The sequence below is a fragment of the Entelurus aequoreus genome, linkage group LG14 (genome assembly GCF_033978785.1).
Source record: "Entelurus aequoreus isolate RoL-2023_Sb linkage group LG14, RoL_Eaeq_v1.1, whole genome shotgun sequence".
NCBI classification, from domain to species: domain Eukaryota; kingdom Metazoa; phylum Chordata; class Actinopteri; order Syngnathiformes; family Syngnathidae; genus Entelurus; species Entelurus aequoreus.
The window spans coordinates 34,694,617-34,713,190 of record NC_084744.1 but is presented as its reverse complement, the minus strand read 5'-3'; the positions used below and the strand labels follow the sequence as shown (position 1 = coordinate 34,713,190).

General features: G+C 42.4%; 1 protein-coding gene across 2 annotated transcripts in view; it reads right to left on the bottom strand.

Annotated features, from left to right (window-relative positions):
* Nucleotides 1–2,414: 2,414 nt before the first annotated feature.
* The window catches only part of LOC133664789 (trimethylguanosine synthase-like), a 50,633-nt gene continuing 34,473 nt past the window's right edge, over nucleotides 2,415–18,574 (bottom strand). For both annotated transcript variants that reach the window (XM_062069700.1, XM_062069699.1), the window contains 4 exons: nucleotides 18,398–18,544; nucleotides 11,014–11,230; nucleotides 9,460–9,538; nucleotides 2,415–3,137 (listed from right to left, as the gene is read on the bottom strand). In XM_062069700.1, the coding sequence (XP_061925684.1) occupies nucleotides 3,021–3,137; nucleotides 9,460–9,538; nucleotides 11,014–11,230; nucleotides 18,398–18,544 (560 nt within the window). In that variant the 3' untranslated portion in view covers nucleotides 2,415–3,020. The remainder of the gene's footprint in view (nucleotides 3,138–9,459; nucleotides 9,539–11,013; nucleotides 11,231–18,397; nucleotides 18,545–18,574) is intronic.

Here is an 18,574-nt window from a genome sequence, read left to right as displayed (position 1 = left end):
ACGGAAGTAGATTCTCCTTCTTTCCGTTTAATGGCGGTTGGGAGGCCGGAAGTCGGTCTTTTCAAGCTAAAGCTCAAACGAGGCTAAAGCTAGTGCCCGGTGTGTCTCCACATGACGTAATGCATGAATAGATGTGTGTTTACTGGTGTCTCCACATGACAACTGTGTTTAGTGGTGACGTCATGCATGAATAGCTGCAGTGGCGCATAGACATCTTGTATGGGTCCGCCATCTTGAAGCGGGCAACATCTCCATCTAGTGGCAGGATCAAACTTCTACATGTAGATATATTTAATACAAACTTCTACATGTAGATATGATACAGTGCACATGAATTGTCCTATTTTAATATTCACAGTGGGATAAACAATACAATATTCTGACTTTACTGTAAACAAGTATTTTGCAAACACATATATACACTTTTCTATTTATAATATATACCTGTACATATTAAACTATGCTTTTACTTCATTAATTATGTTGTAGTGGTACTTATTAGGCTGGTACTCTCCGGTACACCTGGATAGACCTTACCTCTCCGGTACACCTGAATAGACCTTACCTCTCCGGTACACCTGAATAGACCTCACCTCTCCAGTACACCTGGATAGACCTCACCTCTCCAGTACACCCGGATAGACCTTACCTCTGCGGTACACCTGAATAGACCTTACCTCTCCGGTACACCTGGATAGACCTTACCTCTACAGTACACCTGGATAGACCTTACCTCTCCGGTAAACCTGAATAGACCTCACCTCTCCAGTACACCTGGATAGACCTTACCTCTCCGGTACACCTGAATAGACCTCACCTCTCCAGTACACCTGGATAGACCTTACCTCTCCGGTACACCTGGGTAGACCTTACCTCTCCGGTACACCTGGGTAGACCTTACCTCTCCGGTACACCTGAATACACCTTACCTCTCCGGTACACCTGGATAGACCTTACCTCTCCGGTACACCTGGATAGACCTTACCTCTCCGGTACACCTAAATAGACCTTACCCTTTCCGGTACACCTGAATAGACCTTACCTCTCCGGTACACCTGAATAGACCTCACCTCTCCAGTACACCTGGATAGACCTTACCTCTCCGGTACACCTAAATACACCTTACCTCTCCGGCACACCTGGATAGACCTTACCATGAAGTCTGAGGCCTGTGATGTTGTGTATAAGTCCATGGAACACAATTGAAATGTAAATGTTTAATAAGTAGCACATTTGACTACTAACATGGTAACCTTTAAAAGATGCGCAGTAAAAAAAACATGAATTAAAGTAGTAGTACTAGTAGTAGTATTTAAAAAGTTACAATGAAACAAACAAAACAAAACAAGCCTTCAATGATTTAAAAAGTAGAAAAACATGGTACTATGAAGTACTACATGTAGTCGCTGATCACAAGTACCACCTGTAATACATGATCATGTAGTACATGAACATTTAGTACATGATTATGTAGTACATGAACATTTAGTACATGATCATGTAGTACATGAACATTTAGTACATGATTATGTAGTACATGAACATTTAGTACATAATATAGTTTAACATTTAGTACATAATCATGTAGTACATGAACATTTAGTACATAATTATGTAGTGCATGAACATTTACTACATAATCATGTAGTACATGAACATTTAGTACATAATTATGTAGTACATGAACATTTAGTACATAATTATGTAGTACATGAACATTTAGTACATGATCATGTAGTACATGAACATTTAGTACATAATATAGTTTAAGAACATTTAGTACATAATCATGTAGTACATGAACATTTAGTACATAATCATGTAGTACATGAACATTTAGTACATGATTATGTAGTACATGAACATTTAGTACATAATATAGTTTAAGAACATTTAGTACATAATCATGTAGTACATGAACATTTAGTACATAATCATGTAGTATATAAACATTTAGTACATAATTATGTAGTACATGAACATTTAGTACATGATCATGTAGTACAAGCACGTTTAGTACATAATCATGTACTACATTAACATTTAGTACATGATCATGTAGTACATGAACATTTAGTACATCATGTAGTACATGATCATGTAGTACATGAACATTTAGTACATCATGTAGTACATGAACATTTAGTACATGATCATGTAGCACATGAACATTTAGTACATGATCATGTAGGACATGAACATTTAGTACATGATCATGTAGTACATGAACATTTAGTACATGATTATGTAGTACATGAACATTTAGTACATGATTATGTAGTACATTATAATTTTTTATTTATTTAATTTGTTGAAAGGACTAGTTGGTACAATCCCTGGGGACTCTGCATGGCAGGGGCGTCCTCCTCCCTGAGCCAGGCTTGCACCTGACCGCATACCTAAGTGAGGCTAGGTGACACTGCTGGGAGGCTTTTCCACCATTGGGACACATCTAGTGTATGTAGTACATGAACATTTAGTACATGATCATGTAGTACATGAACATTTAGTACATGATCATGTAGTACATGAACATTTAGTACATGATCATGTAGTACATGAACTTTAGTACATAATTCTGTAGTACATGAACATTTAGTACATAATATAGTTTAAGCACATTTAGTACATAATCATGTAGTACATGAACATTTAGTACATGATCATGTAGTACATGAACATTTAGTACATGATCATGTAGTACATGAACATTTAGTACATGATTAAGTAGTACATGAACATTTAGTACATGATCATGTAGTACATGAACATTTAGTACATGATTAAGTAGTACATGAACATTTAGTACATGATCATGTAGTACATGAACACGTACTACATGATGATGAAGTACATAAACATTTAGTACATGAACATGTAGTACATGATGATGAAGTACATAAACATGTAGTACATGAACATTTAGTACATGATCATGTAGTACATGAACATGTAGTACATGATGATGAAGTACATAAACATTTAGTACATGAACACGTAGTACATGATGATGAGAGTTTTCAGGAGTGTGAATGGATCAAAGTACTACCAAAGTACGCAGTGATGGTCTTCAGTTTGTTGTTGAGTAAGTTTTGTTCCACTTCCACTTTTCCTCCTGCACCCGCCAGGGAGACAACCTATGAACACATTATTATTACTACTACATGAATATTCACAACACAGAAATGATCACATGAATATTCATAATGCATACGATATTACATGAATATTCATAACATACATTATTATTATTATTAAATGAAAATTCCAATACATGACTTGATTCTGGATGGGAGTTAGTAATGTACTATCAGGAATATATGTGAGTGAATAAGTGAATATGACATGAATATATGGGGAGTTAGATGTGTGAGTGAATAAGTGAATATGACATGAATATATGGGGAGTTAGATGTGTGAGTGAATAAGTGAATATGACATGAATATATGGGAGTTAGATGTGTGAGTAAATAAGTGAATATGACATGAATATATGGGGAGTTAGATGTGTGAGTGAATAAGTGAATATGACATGAATATATGGGGAGCTAGATGTGTGAGTGAATAAGTGAATATGACATGAATATATGGGGAGTTAGATGTGTGAGTGAATAAGTGAATATGACATGAATATATGGGGAGTTAGATGTGTGAGTGAATAAGTGAATATGACATGAATATATGGGGAGTTAGATGTGTGAGTGAATAAGTGAATATGACATGAATATATGGGGAGTTAGATGTGTGAGTGAATAAGTGAATATGACATGAATATATGGGGAGTTAGATGTGTGAGTGAATAAGTACATATGACATGAATATATGGGGAGTTAGATGTGTGAGTGAATAAGTAAATATGACATGAATATATGGGGAGTTAGATGTGTGAGTGAATAAGTACATATGACATGAATATATGGGGAGTTAGATGTGTGAGTGAATAAGTGAATATGACATGAATATATGGGGAGGTCGATGTGTGAGTGAATAAGTGAATATGACATGAATATATGGGGAGTTAGATGTGTGAGTGAATAAGTACATATGACATGAATATATGGGGAGTTAGATGTGTGAGTGAATAAGTACATATGACATGTATATATGGGAGTTAGATGTGTGAGTGAATAAGTGAATATGACATGAATATATGGGAGTTAGACGTGTGAGTGAATAAGTACATATGACATGAATATATGGGAGTTAAGATGTGTGAGTGAATAAGTGAATATGACATGAATATATGGGAGTTAGATGTGTGAGTGAATGAGTGAATATGACATGAATATATGTGAGTTAGATGTGTGAGTGAATAAGTAAATATGACATGAATATATGGGGTGTTAGATGTGTGAGTGAATAAGTGAATATGACATGAATATATGGGGAGTTAGATGTGTGAGTGAATAAGTGAATATGACATGAATATATGTGAGTTAGATGTGTGAGTGAGTAAGTACATATGACATGAATATATGGGAGTTAGATGTGTGAGTGAATAAGTACATATGACATGAATATATGTGAGTTAGATGTGTGAGTGAATAAGTGAATATGACATGAATATATGGGGAGTCAGATGTGTGAGTGAATAAGTGAATATGACATGTATATATGGGAGTTAGATGTGTGAGTGAATAAGTTAATATGACATGAATATATGGGAGTTAGATGTGTGAGTGAATATGTACATTTGACATGAATATATGGGAGTTAGATGTGTGAGTGAATAAGTACATATGACATGAATATATGGGAGTTAGATGTGTGAGTGAATAAGTGAATATGACATGAATATATGGGAGTTAGATGTGTGAGTGAATAAGTGAATATGACATGAATATATGTGAGTTAGATGTATGAGTGAATAAGTAAATATGACATGAACATATGGGGAGTTAGATGTGTGAGTGAATAAGTACATATGACATGAATACATGGGAGTTAGATGTGTGAGTGAATAAGTGAATATGACATGAATATATGTGAGTTAGATGTGTGAGTGAATAAGTACATATGACATGAATATATGGGAGTTAGATGTGTGAGTGAATAAGTGCATATGACATGAATATATGTGAGTTAGATGTGTGAGTGAATAAGTGAATATGACATGAATATATGGGGAGTTAGATGTGTGAGTGAATAAGTACATATGACATGAATATATGTGAGTTAGATGTGTGAGTGAATAAGTGAATATGACATGAATATATGGGAGTTAGATGTGTGAGTGAATAAGTAAACATGACATGAATATATGGGAGTTAGATGTGTGAGTGAATAAGTGAATATGACATGAATATATGGGGAGTTAGATGTGTGAGTGAATAAGTGAATATGACATGAATATATGTGAGTTAGATGTGTGAGTGAATAAGTACATATGACATGAATATATGGGAGTTAGATGTGTGAGTGAATAAGTACATATGACATGAATATATGGGGAGTTAGATGTGTGAGTGAATAAGTAAATATGACATGACTATATGGGAGTTAGATGTGTGAGTGAATATGTACATATGACATGAATATATGGGAGTTAGATGTGTGAGTGAATAAGTACATATGACATGAATATATAGGAGTTAGATGTGTGAATGAATAAGTGAATATGACATGAATATATGGTGAGTTAGATGTGTGAGTGAATAAGTGAATATGACATGAATATATGTGAGTTAGATGTGTGAGTGAATAAGTAAATATGACATGAATATATGGGGAGTTAGATGTGTGAGTGAATAAGTGAATATGACATGAATATATGGTGAGTTAGATGTGTGAGTGAATAAGTGAATATGACATGAATATATGTGAGTTAGATGTGTGAGTGAATAAGTACATATGACATGAATATATGGGGAGTTAGATGTGTGAGTGAATAAGTACATATGACATGAATATATGGGGAGTTAGATGTGTGAGTGAATAAGTGAATATGACATGAATATATGGTGAGTTAGATGTGTGAGTGAATAAGTGAATATGACATGAATATATGTGAGTTAGATGTGTGAGTGAATAAGTAAATATGACATGAATATATGGGGAGTTAGATGTGTGAGTGAATAAGTGAATATGACATGAATATATGTGAGTTAGATGTGTGAGTGAATAAGTAAATATGACATGAATATATGGGGAGTTAGATGTGTGAGTGAATAAGTGAATATGACATGAATATATGGGGAGTTAGATGTGTGAGTGAATAAGTGAATATGACATTAATATATGGGAGTTAGATGTGTGAGTGAATAAGTACATATGACATGAATATATGGGGAGTTAGTGTGAGTGAATAAGTGAATATGACATGAATATATGTGAGTTAGATGTGTGAGTGAATAAGTGAATATGACATGAATATATGGGAGTTAGATGTGTGAGTGAATAAGTACATATGACATGAATATATGGGAGTTAGATGTGTGAGTGAATAAGTGAATATGACATGAATATATGGGAGTTAGATGTGTGAGTGAATAAGTACATATGACATGAATATATGGGAGTTAGATGTGTGAGTGAATAAGTGAATATGACATGAATATATGGGAGTTAGATGTGTGAGTGAATAAGTGAATATGACATGAATATATGGGAGTTAGATGTGTGAGTGAATAAGTGAACATGACATGAATATATGGTGAGTTAGATGTGTGAGTGAATAAGTGAATATGACATGAATATATGGGAGTTAGATGTGTGAGTGAATAAGTGAATATGACATGAATATATGGGGAGTTAGATGTGTGAGTGATTAAGTGAATATGACATGAATATATGGGAGTTAGATGTGTGAGTGAATAAGTACATATGACATGAATATATGGGAGTTAGATGTGTGAGTGAATAAGTGAATATGACATGAATATATGGGAGTTAGATGTGTGAGTGAATAAGTACATATGACATGAATATATGGTGAGTTAGATGTGTGAGTGAATAAGTACATATGACGTGAATATATGGGAGTTAGATGTGTGAGTGAATAAGTGAATATGACATGAATATATGGGAGTTAGATGTGTGAGTGAATAAGTACATATGACATGAATATATGGGAGTTAGATGTGTGAGTGAATAAGTGAATATGACATGAATATATGGGAGTTAGATGTGTGAGTGAATAAGTGAATATGACATGAATATATGGGAGTTAGATGTGTGAGTGAATAAGTGAATATGACATGAATATATGGTGAGTTTGATGTGAGTGAATAAGTGAATATGACATGAATATATGGGAGTTAGATGTGTGAGTGAATAAGTGAATATGACATGAATATATGGGGAGTTAGATGTGTGAGTGAATAAGTGAATATGACATGAATATATGGGAGTTAGATGTGTGAGTGAATAAGTACATATGACATGAATATATGGGAGTTAGATGTGTGAGTGAATAAGTACATATGACATGAATATATGGGAGTTAGATGTGTGAGTGAATAAGTGAATACGACATGAATATATGGGAGTTAGATGTGTGAGTGAATAAGTGAATATGACATGAATATATGGGGAGTTAGATGTATGAGTGAACAAGTGAATATGACATGAATATATGGGAGTTAGATGTGTGAGTGAATAAGTGAATATGACATGAATATATGGTGAGTTAGATGTGTGAGTGAATAAGTGAATATGACATGAATATATGGTGAGTTAGATGTGTGAGTGAATAAGTGAATATGACATGAATATATGTGAGTTAGATGTGTGAGTGAATAAGTGAATATGACATGAATATATGGGGAGTTAGATGTGTGAGTGAATAAGTGAATATGACATGAATATATGGGGAGTTAGATGTGTGAGTGAATAAGTAAATATGACATGAATATATGGTGTTAGATGTGTGAGTGAATAAGTGAATATGACATGAATATATGGGGAGTTAGATGTGTGAGTGAATAAGTGAATATGACATGAGTATATATGGGGAGTTAGATGTGTGAGTGAATAAGTACATATGACATGAATATATGGGAGTTAGATGTGTGAGTGAATAAGTGAATATGACATGAATATATGGGGAGTTAGATGTGTGAGTGAATAAGTGAATATGACATGAATATATGGGAGTTAGATGTGTGAGTGAATAAGTACATATGACATGAATATATGGGAGTTAGATGTGTGAGTGAATAAGTACATATGACATGAATATATGGGAGTTAGATGTGTGAGTGAATAAGTGAATACGACATGAATATATGGGAGTTAGATGTGTGAGTGAATAAGTGAATATGACATGAATATATGGGGAGTTAGATGTATGAGTGAATAAGTGAATATGACATGAATATATGGGGAGTTAGATGTGTGAGTGAATAAGTACATATGACATGAATATATGTGAGTTAGATGTGTGAGTGAATAAGTGAATATGACATGAATATATGGGAGTTAGATGTGTGAGTGAATAAGTGAATATGACATGAATATATGGGAGTTAGATGTGTGAGTGAATAAGTGAATATGACATGAATATATGGTGAGTTAGATGTGTGAGTGAATAAGTGAATATGACATGAATATATGGTGAGTTAGATGTGTGAGTGAATAAGTACATATGACATGAATATATGTGAGTTAGATGTGTGAGTGAATAAGTGAATATGACATGAATATATGGGGAGTTAGATGTGTGAGTGAATAAGTGAATATGACATGAATATATGGGGAGTTAGATGTGTGAGTGAATAAGTAAATATGACATGAATATATGGTGTTAGATGTGTGAGTGAATAAGTGAATATGACATGAATATATGGGGAGTTAGATGTGTGAGTGAATAAGTGAATATGACATGAATATATGGGGAGTTAGATGTGTGAGTGAATAAGTGAATATGACATGAATATATGGGGAGTTAGATGTGTGAGTGAATAAGTGAATATGACATGAATATATGGGGAGTTAGATGTGTGAGTGAATAAGTGAATACGACATGAATATATGGGAGTTAGATGTGTGAGTGAATAAGTGAATATGACATGAATATATGGGGAGTTAGATGTGTGAGTGAATAAGTGAATATGACATGAATATATGGGGAGTTAGATGTGTGAGTGAATAAGTGAATATGACATGAATATATGGGGAGTTAGATGTGTGAGTGAATAAGTGAATATGACATGAATATATGGGAGTTAGATGTGTGAGTGAATAAGTGAATACGACATGAATATATGGGAGTTAGATGTGTGAGTGAATAAGTGAACATGACATGAATATATGGGAGTTAGATGTGTGAGTGAATAAGTGAATATGACATGAATATATGGTGAGTTAGATGTGTGAGTGAATAAGTGAATACGACATGAATATATGGGAGTTAGATGTGTGAGTGAATAAGTGAATATGACATGAATATATGGGAGTTAGATGTGTGAGTGAATAAGTGAATATGACATGAATATGTAATAAAGACATAGTAGAAGTGACCTGGTCCATGTCAGCGTTGCGAGGCAGGAAGTAGACGATGTTGTCTGTGATCTGATTGGCCACATGGAAGATGTGAAAAGTGAGTACTGTCAAGGAGGATAATAATACTTGGTAAGTACTGTCAAAGATGTGTAAAAGTGAGTACTGTCAAGGAGGATAATAATACTTGGTAAGTACTGTCAAAGATGTGTAAAAGTGAGTACTGTCAAGGAGGATAATAATACTTGGTAAGTACTGTCAAAGATGTGTAAAAGTGAGTACTGTCAAGGAGGATAATAATACTTGGTAAGTACTGTCAAAGATGTGTAAAAGTGAGTACTGTCCATGAGGATAATAATACTTGGTAAGTACTGTCAAAGATGTGTAAAAGTGAGTACTGTCAAGGAGGATAATAATACTTGCTAAGTACTGTCAAAGATGTGAAAAGTGAGTACTGTCAAGGAGGATAATAATACTTGGTAAGTACTGTCAAAGATGTGTAAAAGTGAGTACTGTCAAGGAGGATAATAATATTTGCTAAGTACTGTCAAAGATGTGTAAAAGTGAGTACTGTCAAGGAGGATAATAATACTTGCTAAGTACTTTCAAAGATGTGTAAAAGTGAGTACTGTCAAGGAGGATAATAATACTTGCTAAGTACTGTCAAAGATGTGTAAAAGTGAGTACTGTCAAAGAGGATAATAATACTTGCTAAGTACTGTCAAAGATGTGTAAAAGTGAGTACTGTCAAGGAGGATAATAATACTTGCTAAGTACTGTCAAAGATGTGTAAAAGTGAGTACTGTCAAGGAGGATAATAATACTTGGTAAGTACTGTCAAAGATGTGTAAAAGTGAGTACTGTCAAGGAGGATAATAATACTTGGTAAGTACTGTCAAAGATGTGTAAAAGTGAGTACTGTCAAGGATAATAATACTTGGTAAGTACTGTCAAAGATGTGCAAAAGTGAGTACTGTCAAGGAGGATAATAATACTTGGTAAGTACTGTCAAAGATGTGTAAAAGTGAGTACTGTCAAGGAGGATAATAATACTTGGTAAGTACTGTCAAAGATGTGTAAAAGTGAGTACTGTCAAGGAGGATAATAATACTTGGTAAGTACTGTCAAAGATGTGTAAAAGTGAGTACTGTCAAGGAGGATAATAATACTTGGTAAGTACTGTCAAAGATGTGTAAAAGTGAGTACTGTCAAGGATAATAATACTTGGTAAGTACTGTCAAAGATGTGTAAAAGTGAGTACTGTCAAGGAGGATAATAATACTTGGTAAGTACTGTCAAAGATGTGTAAAAGTGAGTACTGTCAAGGATAATAATACTTGGTAAGTACTGTCAAAGATGTGTAAAAGTGAGTACTGTCAAGGAGGATAATAATACTTGGTAAGTACTGTCAACGATGTGTAAAAGTGAGTACTGTCAAGGAGGATAATAATACTTGGTAAGTACTGTCAAAGATGTGTAAAAGTGAGTACTGTCAAGGATAATAATACTTGGTAAGTACTGTCAAAGATGTGTAAAAGTGAGTACTTTCAAGGAGGATAAAACTACAAAGGATATCCATCGGGCTCCATCATGGTCCTGAGATCAAAGACTTGGGCAGTCAGGTAGTCTGGACCCCCCCAGGGGGGAGACAGGAAGACCACGTCACCGCGCAGACGAGGTGCTAGCTGGAGGAAGTCTCCCTGCACGAAGTCGATGTGGCGCTCCACGCCATAGACGGCGGCGTTGTGGCGCGCCAAGTCCAGACGCAGCGGGTCGATGTCCACCGCCAGCACTGAGGGCACACGCACAGAGTCTTTGGTCCCAGGAGGAGCAAGGATGCGGACACGTTTGGTACTGGCGACTTTTCTATGTGTAAATAATGATATATCTTTACAGTGTCACCTATGAGTGCTACTGCGTGCTTAGCTGTGGTGTAGCAGCACTCCAATCATAATAATAAATATGTTTTTAAGCCATTAAATATAAGTGCAAGTTCACCACTTTAGTCATCAGTTTGGCGCTTGAGAAACTGACTTCTTCTGTTTGTTTGATGATGTCATTACTGCCACAAGTGGTGGAAAAGTGCATTACAGCTGAGTGTTGTATACAATAACAGATTTACATGAAACTGCGGTACATAAATACATGTGTTTTCATATTTTTAATGGTTATAAATGAAAAAGGTCTATTTCGTTCTGTTAACTGAGGACTAGAATGCAGCTGTGATAGGCTCCAGCACCCCCCGCCACCCTGAAGGGGACAAACGGTAGAAAATATGTAACATATGACATTATTTAGTGAGAGAATAATGGATAAGTCATTGAGGGTTGATGTCAACATGAAACTATTCTTACATTTTTAAATGACGTGGGGGGCCACCTTAAACAATGAGGTATGCCACATTACACTACGTGGAGGGCCACATTAAACATTGTGGCAAGCGACTTTAAACATTGTGGCAGGCCACCTTATACGACGCAGCAAACCACTTTTAACGACATGGCAAGACACCTTAAATGATATGGCGGGCCAACTTAAATGACGTGGGGGGCCACTTTAAACAATATGGTATGCCACATTACACAACGTGGAGGGCCACTCTAAACATTGTGGCAGGCCACCTTATACGACGCAGCAAACCACTTTTAACGACATGGCAAGACACCTTAAATGATATGGCGGGCCAACTTAAATGACGTGGGGGGCCACTTTAAACAATATGGTATGCCACATTACACAACGTGGAGGGCCACTTTAAAACATTGTGGCAAGCGACTTTAAACATTGTGGCAGGCCACCTTATACGACGCAGCAAACCACTTTTAACGACATGGCGGGACACCTTAAATGATATGGCGGGCCAACTTAAATGACGTGGGGGGCCACTTTAAACAATATGGTATGCCACATTACACAACGTGGAGGGCCACTTTAAAACATTGTGGCAAGCGACTTTAAACATTGTGGCAGGCCACCTTATACGACGCAGCAAACCACTTTTAACGACATGGCGGGACACCTTAAATGATATGGCGGGCCAACTTAAATGACGTGGGGGGCCACTTTAAACAATATGGTATGCCACATTACACAACATGGAGGGCCACTTTAAAACATTGTGGCAAGCGACTTTAAACATTGTGGCAGGCCACCTTATACGACGCAGCAAACCACTTTTAACGACATGGCGGGACACCTTAAATGATATGGCGGGCCAACTTAAATGACGTGGGGGGCCATTTTAAACAATATGGTATGCCACATTACACAACGTGGAGGGCCACTTTAAAACATTGTGGCAAGCGACTTTAAACATTGTGGCAGGCCACCTTATACGACGCAGCAAACCACTTTTAACGACATGGCGGAACACCTTAAATGATATGGCGGGCCAACTTAAATGATGTGGGGGGCCACATTAAACAATATGGTATGCCACATTACACAACATGGAGGGCCACTTTAAAACATTGTGGCAAGCGACTTTAAACATTGTGGCAGGCCACCTTATACGACGCGGAAAACCACATTAAACGACGTGGCGGGGCACATTAAATGACGTTGTGGGCCAATTCAAACAAGGTGGTAGTACACATCAAACGAGGTAGCGGGCCAATTCAAACAAGGTGGTGGTGCACATCAAACGAGGTAGCGGGCCAATTCAAACGAGGTGGCGGTGCACATCAAACGAGGTAGCGGGCCAATTCAAACAAGGTGGCGGTGCACATCAAACGAGGTAGCGGGCCACTTCAAACAATGTGGCGGTGCACATCAAACGAGGTGACGGGCCAATTCAAACAAGGTGGTGGTGCACATCAAATGAGGTGGCGGGCCAAATTAAACAAGGTGGCGGGCCAATTCAAACAAGGTGGTAGTACACATCAAACAAGGTAGCGGGCCAATTCAAACAAGGTGGTGGTGCACATCAAACGAGGTAGCGGGCCAATTCAAACAAGGTGGCGGTGCACATCAAATGAGGTGATGGGCCAATTCAAACAAGGTGGCGGTGCACATCAAACGAGGTAGCGGGCCAATTCAAACGATGTGGCGGTGCACATCAAATGAGGTGACGGGCCAATTCAAACAAGGTGGCGGTGCACATCAAATTAGGTGGCGGGCCAATTCAAACAAGGTGGCGGTGCACATCAAATGAGGTGGCGGGCCAATTTAAACGAGGTGGCGGTGCACATCAAATGAGGTGGCGGGCCAATTCAAACAAGGTGGTGGTGCACATCAAACGAGGTAGCGGGCCAATTTAAACGAAGTGGCGGTGCACATCAAATGAGGTGGCGGGCCATTTCAAACAAGGTGGTGGTGCACATCAAATGAGGTGGCGGGCCAATTTAAACGATGTGGCGGTGCACATCAAATGAGGTGGCGGTGCACATGAAACAAGGTGGCGGTGCACATGAAATGAGGTGGCGAGCCAACATAAATGACATTGTGGGCCACTTTAAACAATGTAATTGGCCACCTTATATGACGCGGTAACCCACATTCAATGTCGTGGCAGGCCAATTTAAACGAGGTGGAAGTGCATATAAAAGGATGTGGCGGTGCACATGAAAGGAGGTGGTGGTGCACATGAAAGGAGGTGGTGGTGCACATGAAAGGATGTGGTGGTGCACATGAAAGGAGGTGGCGAGCCACCTTAAATGACGTTGTGGGCCAGTTTAAACAATGTAACCGTCCACGTCATATGACGCAGCAAACCACATTCAACGTCGTGGCGGGCAAATTTAAATGAGGTGTTGGTGCACATGAAAGGAGGTGGCGGCGCACATGAAAGGAGGTGGCGGCGCACATGAAAGGAGGTGGCGGCGCACATAAAAGGAGGTGGCGGCGCACATGAAAGGAGGTGGCGGCGCACATGAAAGGAGGTGACAGGCCATATGAAAGGAGGTGACAGGCCATGTGAAAGGAGGTGGTGGCGCACATGAAAGGAGGTGGCGGCGCACATGAAAGGAGGTGGCGGCGCACATGAAAGGAGGTGGCGGTGCACATGAAAGGAGGTGACGGGCCATTTGAAAGGAGGTGTTGGCGCACATGAAAGGAGGTGGTGGGGCACATGAAAGGAGGTGGCGGCGCACATGAAAGGAGGTGACAGGCGCACGTGAAAGGATGTGGCGGCGCACGTGAAAGGAGGTGGCGGCGCACGTGAAAGGAGGTGGCGGCGCACGTGAAAGGAGGTGACAGGCGCACGTGAAAGGAGGTGACAGGCGCACGTGAAAGGAGGTGGCGGCGCACGTGAAAGGAGGTGGCGGCGCACATGAAAGGAGGTGGCGGCGCACATGAAAGGAGGTGGCGGGGCACATGAAAGGAGGTGGCGGGGCACATGAAAGGAGGTGGCGGGGCACATGAAAGGAGGTGGCGGGGCACATGTAAGGAGGTGGTGGGGCACATGAAAGGAGGTGACAGGCCATGTGAAAAGAGGTGGTGGCGCACATGAAAGGAGGTGGCGGCGCACATGAAAGGAGGTGACAGGCCATGTGAAAGGTGGCGGCGCACATGAAAGGAGGTGGCGGTGCACATGAAAGGAGGTGACAGGCCATGTGAAAGAATGTGGCGGCGCACATGAAAGGAGGTGGTGGGGCACATGAAAGGAGGTGACAGGCGCACGTGAAAGGAGGTGACAGGCCATGTGAAAGGAGGTGGCGGCGCACGTGAAAGGAGGTGGCGGCGCACATGAAAGGAGGTGGCGGCGCACATGAAAGGAGGTGGTGGCGCAAATGAAAGGAGGTGGTGGCGCACATGAAAGGAGGTGACAGGCGCACGTGAAAGGAGGTGACAGGCCATGTGAAAGAAGGTGGCGGCGCACATGAAAGGAGGTGGTGGGGCACATGAAAGGAGGTGGCAGCGCACATGAAAGGAGGTGGCGGCGCACATGAAAGGAGGTGACAGGCCATGTGAAAGGAGGTGGCGGCGCACATGAAAGGAGGTGACAGGCCATGTGAAAGGAGGTGGCGGCGCACATGAAAGGAGGTGACAGGCCATGTGAAAGGAGGTGGCGGCGCACATGAAAGGAGGTGACAGGCCATGTGAAAGGATGTGGTGGTGCACATGAAAGGAGGTGGCGAGCCACCTTAAATGACGTTGTGGGCCACTTTAAACAATGTAACCGTCCATGTCATATGACGCAGCAAACCACGTTCAACGTCGTGGCGGGCCAATTTAAATGAGGTGGTGGCGCACATGAAAGGAGGTGGCGGCGCACATGAAAGGAGGTGACAGGCCATGTGAAAGGAGGTGGCGGCGCACATGAAAGGATGTGGCGGCGCACATGAAAGGATGTGGCGGTGCACATGAAAGGAGGTGACGGGCCATTTGAAAGGAGGTGACGGGCCATTTGAAAGGAGGTGGCGGCGCACATGAAAGGAGGTGGCGGCGCACATGAAAGGAGGTGGCGGCGCACATGAAAGGATGTGGCGGCGCACATGAAAGGAGGTGACAGGCGCACGTGAAAGGAGGTAGCGGCGCACATGAAAGGAGGTGACAGGCCATCTGAAAGGAGGTGACAGGCCATGTGAAAGGAGGTGGTGGCGCACATGAAAGGAGGTGGCGGTGCACATGAAAGGAGGTGGCGGTGCACATGAAAGGAGGTGACGGGCCATTTGAAAGGCGGTGTTGGCGCACATGAAAGGAGGTGGCGGCGCACATGAAAGGATGTGGTGGGGCACATGAAAGGAGGTGGCGGCGCACATGAAAGGAGGTGACAGGCGCACGTGAAAGGAGGTGACGGCCATGTGAAAGGAGGTGGCGGCGCACGTGAAAGGAGGTGGCGGCGCACGTGAAAGGGGGTGGCGGCGCACGTGAAAGGAGGTGGCGGGGCACGTGAAAGGAGGTGACAGGCCATGTGAAAGGAGGTGGCGGCGCACATGAAAGGAGGTGGCGGCGCACATGAAAGGAGGTGGTGGCGCACATGAAAGGAGGTGGCGGCGCACATGAAAGGAGGTGGCGGGGCACATGAAAGGAGGTGGCGGGGCACATGAAAGGAGGTGGCGGGGCACATGTAAGGAGGTGGCGGGGCACATGTAAGGAGGTGGCGGGGCATGTGAAAAGAGGTGGCGGCGCACATGAAAGGAGGTGGCGGCGCACATGAAAGGAGGTAGCGGCGCACATGAAAGGAGGTGACAGGCCATGTGAAAGGTGGCGGCGCACATGAAAGGAGGTGGCGGTGCACATGAAAGGAGGTGACAGGCCATGTGAAAGGAGGTGGCGGCGCACATGAAAGGATGTGGCGGGGCACATGAAAGGAGGTGGTGGCGCACATGAAAGGAGGTGGCGGCGCACATGAAAGGAGGTGACAGGCCATATGAAAGGAGGTGGTTGCGCACATGAAAGGAGGTGGCGGCGCACATGAAAGGAGGTGGCGGCGCACATGAAAGGAGGTGACAGGCGCACATGAAAGGAGGTGACAGGCGCACATGAAAGGAGGTGACAGGCCATGTGAAAGGAGGTGGCGGTGCACATGAAAGGAGGTGGTGGCGCACATGAAAGGAGGTGGCGGCGCACATGAAAGGAGGTGGTGGCGCACATGAAAGGAGGTGACAGGCGCACGTGAAAGGAGGTGACAGGCCATGTGAAAGGAGGTGGTGGCGCACATGAAAGGAGGTGGTGGGGCACATGAAAGGAGGTGACAGGCCATGTGAAAGGAGGTGGCGGCGCACATGAAAGGAGGTGACAGGCCATGTGAAAGGAGGTGTTGGGGCACATGAAAGGAGGTGGCGGGGCACATGAAAGGAGGTGGCGGCGCACATGAAAGGAGGTGACAGGCCATGTGAAAGGAGGTGGCGGCGCACATGAAAGGAGGTGACAGGCCATGTGAAAGGAGGTGGCGGCGCACATGAAAGGAGGTGACAGGCCATGTGAAAGGAGGTGGCGGCGCACATGAAAGGAGGTGACAGGCCATGTGAAAGGAGGTGGCGGCGCACATGAAAGGAGGTGGTTGCGCACATGAAAGGAGGTGGCGGCGCACATGAAAGGAGGTGGCGGCGCACATGAAAGGATGTGGCGGGGCACATGAAAGGAGGTGGTGGCGCACATGAAAGGAGGTGACAGGCGCACGTGAAAGGAGGTGACAGGCCATGTGAAAGGAGGTGGCGGCGCACATGAAAGGAGGTGGCGGCGCACATGAAAGGAGGTGGCGGCGCACATGAAAGGAGGTGACAGGCGCACGTGAAAGGAGGTGACAGGCCATGTGAAAGGAGGTGGTGGCGCACATGAAAGGAGGTGGTGGGGCACATGAAAGGAGGTGGCGGCGCACATGAAAGGAGGTGACAGGCCATGTGAAAGGAGGTGGCGGCGCACATGAAAGGAGGTGACAGGCCATGTGAAAGGAGGTGGTGGGGCACATGAAAGGAGGTGGTGGCGCACATGAAAGGAGGTGACAGGCCATGTGAAAGGAGGTGGCGGCGCACATGAAAGGAGGTGACAGGCCATGTGAAAGGAGGTGGCGGCGCACATGAAAGGAGGTGACAGGCCATGTGAAAGGAGGTGGCGGCGCACATGAAAGGAGGTGACAGGCCATGTGAAAGGAGGTGACAGGCCATGTGAAAGGAGGTGGTGGGGCACATGAAAGGAGGTGGCGGCGCACATGAAAGGAGGTGGTGGGGCACATGAAAGGAGATGACAGGCCATGTGAAAGGAGGTGGTGGCGCACGCGAAAGGAGGTGACAGGCCATATGAAAGGAGGTGGCGGCGCACGTGAAAGGAGGTGACAGGCCATGTGAAAGGAGGTGGCGGTGCACATGAAAGGAGGTGGTGGCGCACATGAAAGGAGGTGGCGGCGCACGTGAAAGGAGGTGACAGGCCATGTGAAAGGAGGTGGTGGCGCACGTGAAAGGAGGTGGTGGCGCACGTAAAAGGGGGTGGTGGCGCACATGAAAGGAGGTGACAGGTCATGTGAAAGGAGGTGGGTATGACAGGGCTGTGACATAACTGTTGTGAAAAGAGTACTCACCTCTCTTGCCAGCGAGTGCAAACTGGATGGCGTTTCCTCCCACGCCACAGAAGGCATCGATGACCAGCTGAGCGTGCGAGAAGTTGCAAGCCACTCTCAGGGCGATGTGCTCTGCGATCTTCTCTGGCGTGACGGAGAACCAACCCTCTGCAGCACATACAGTATTAGCACCACTTC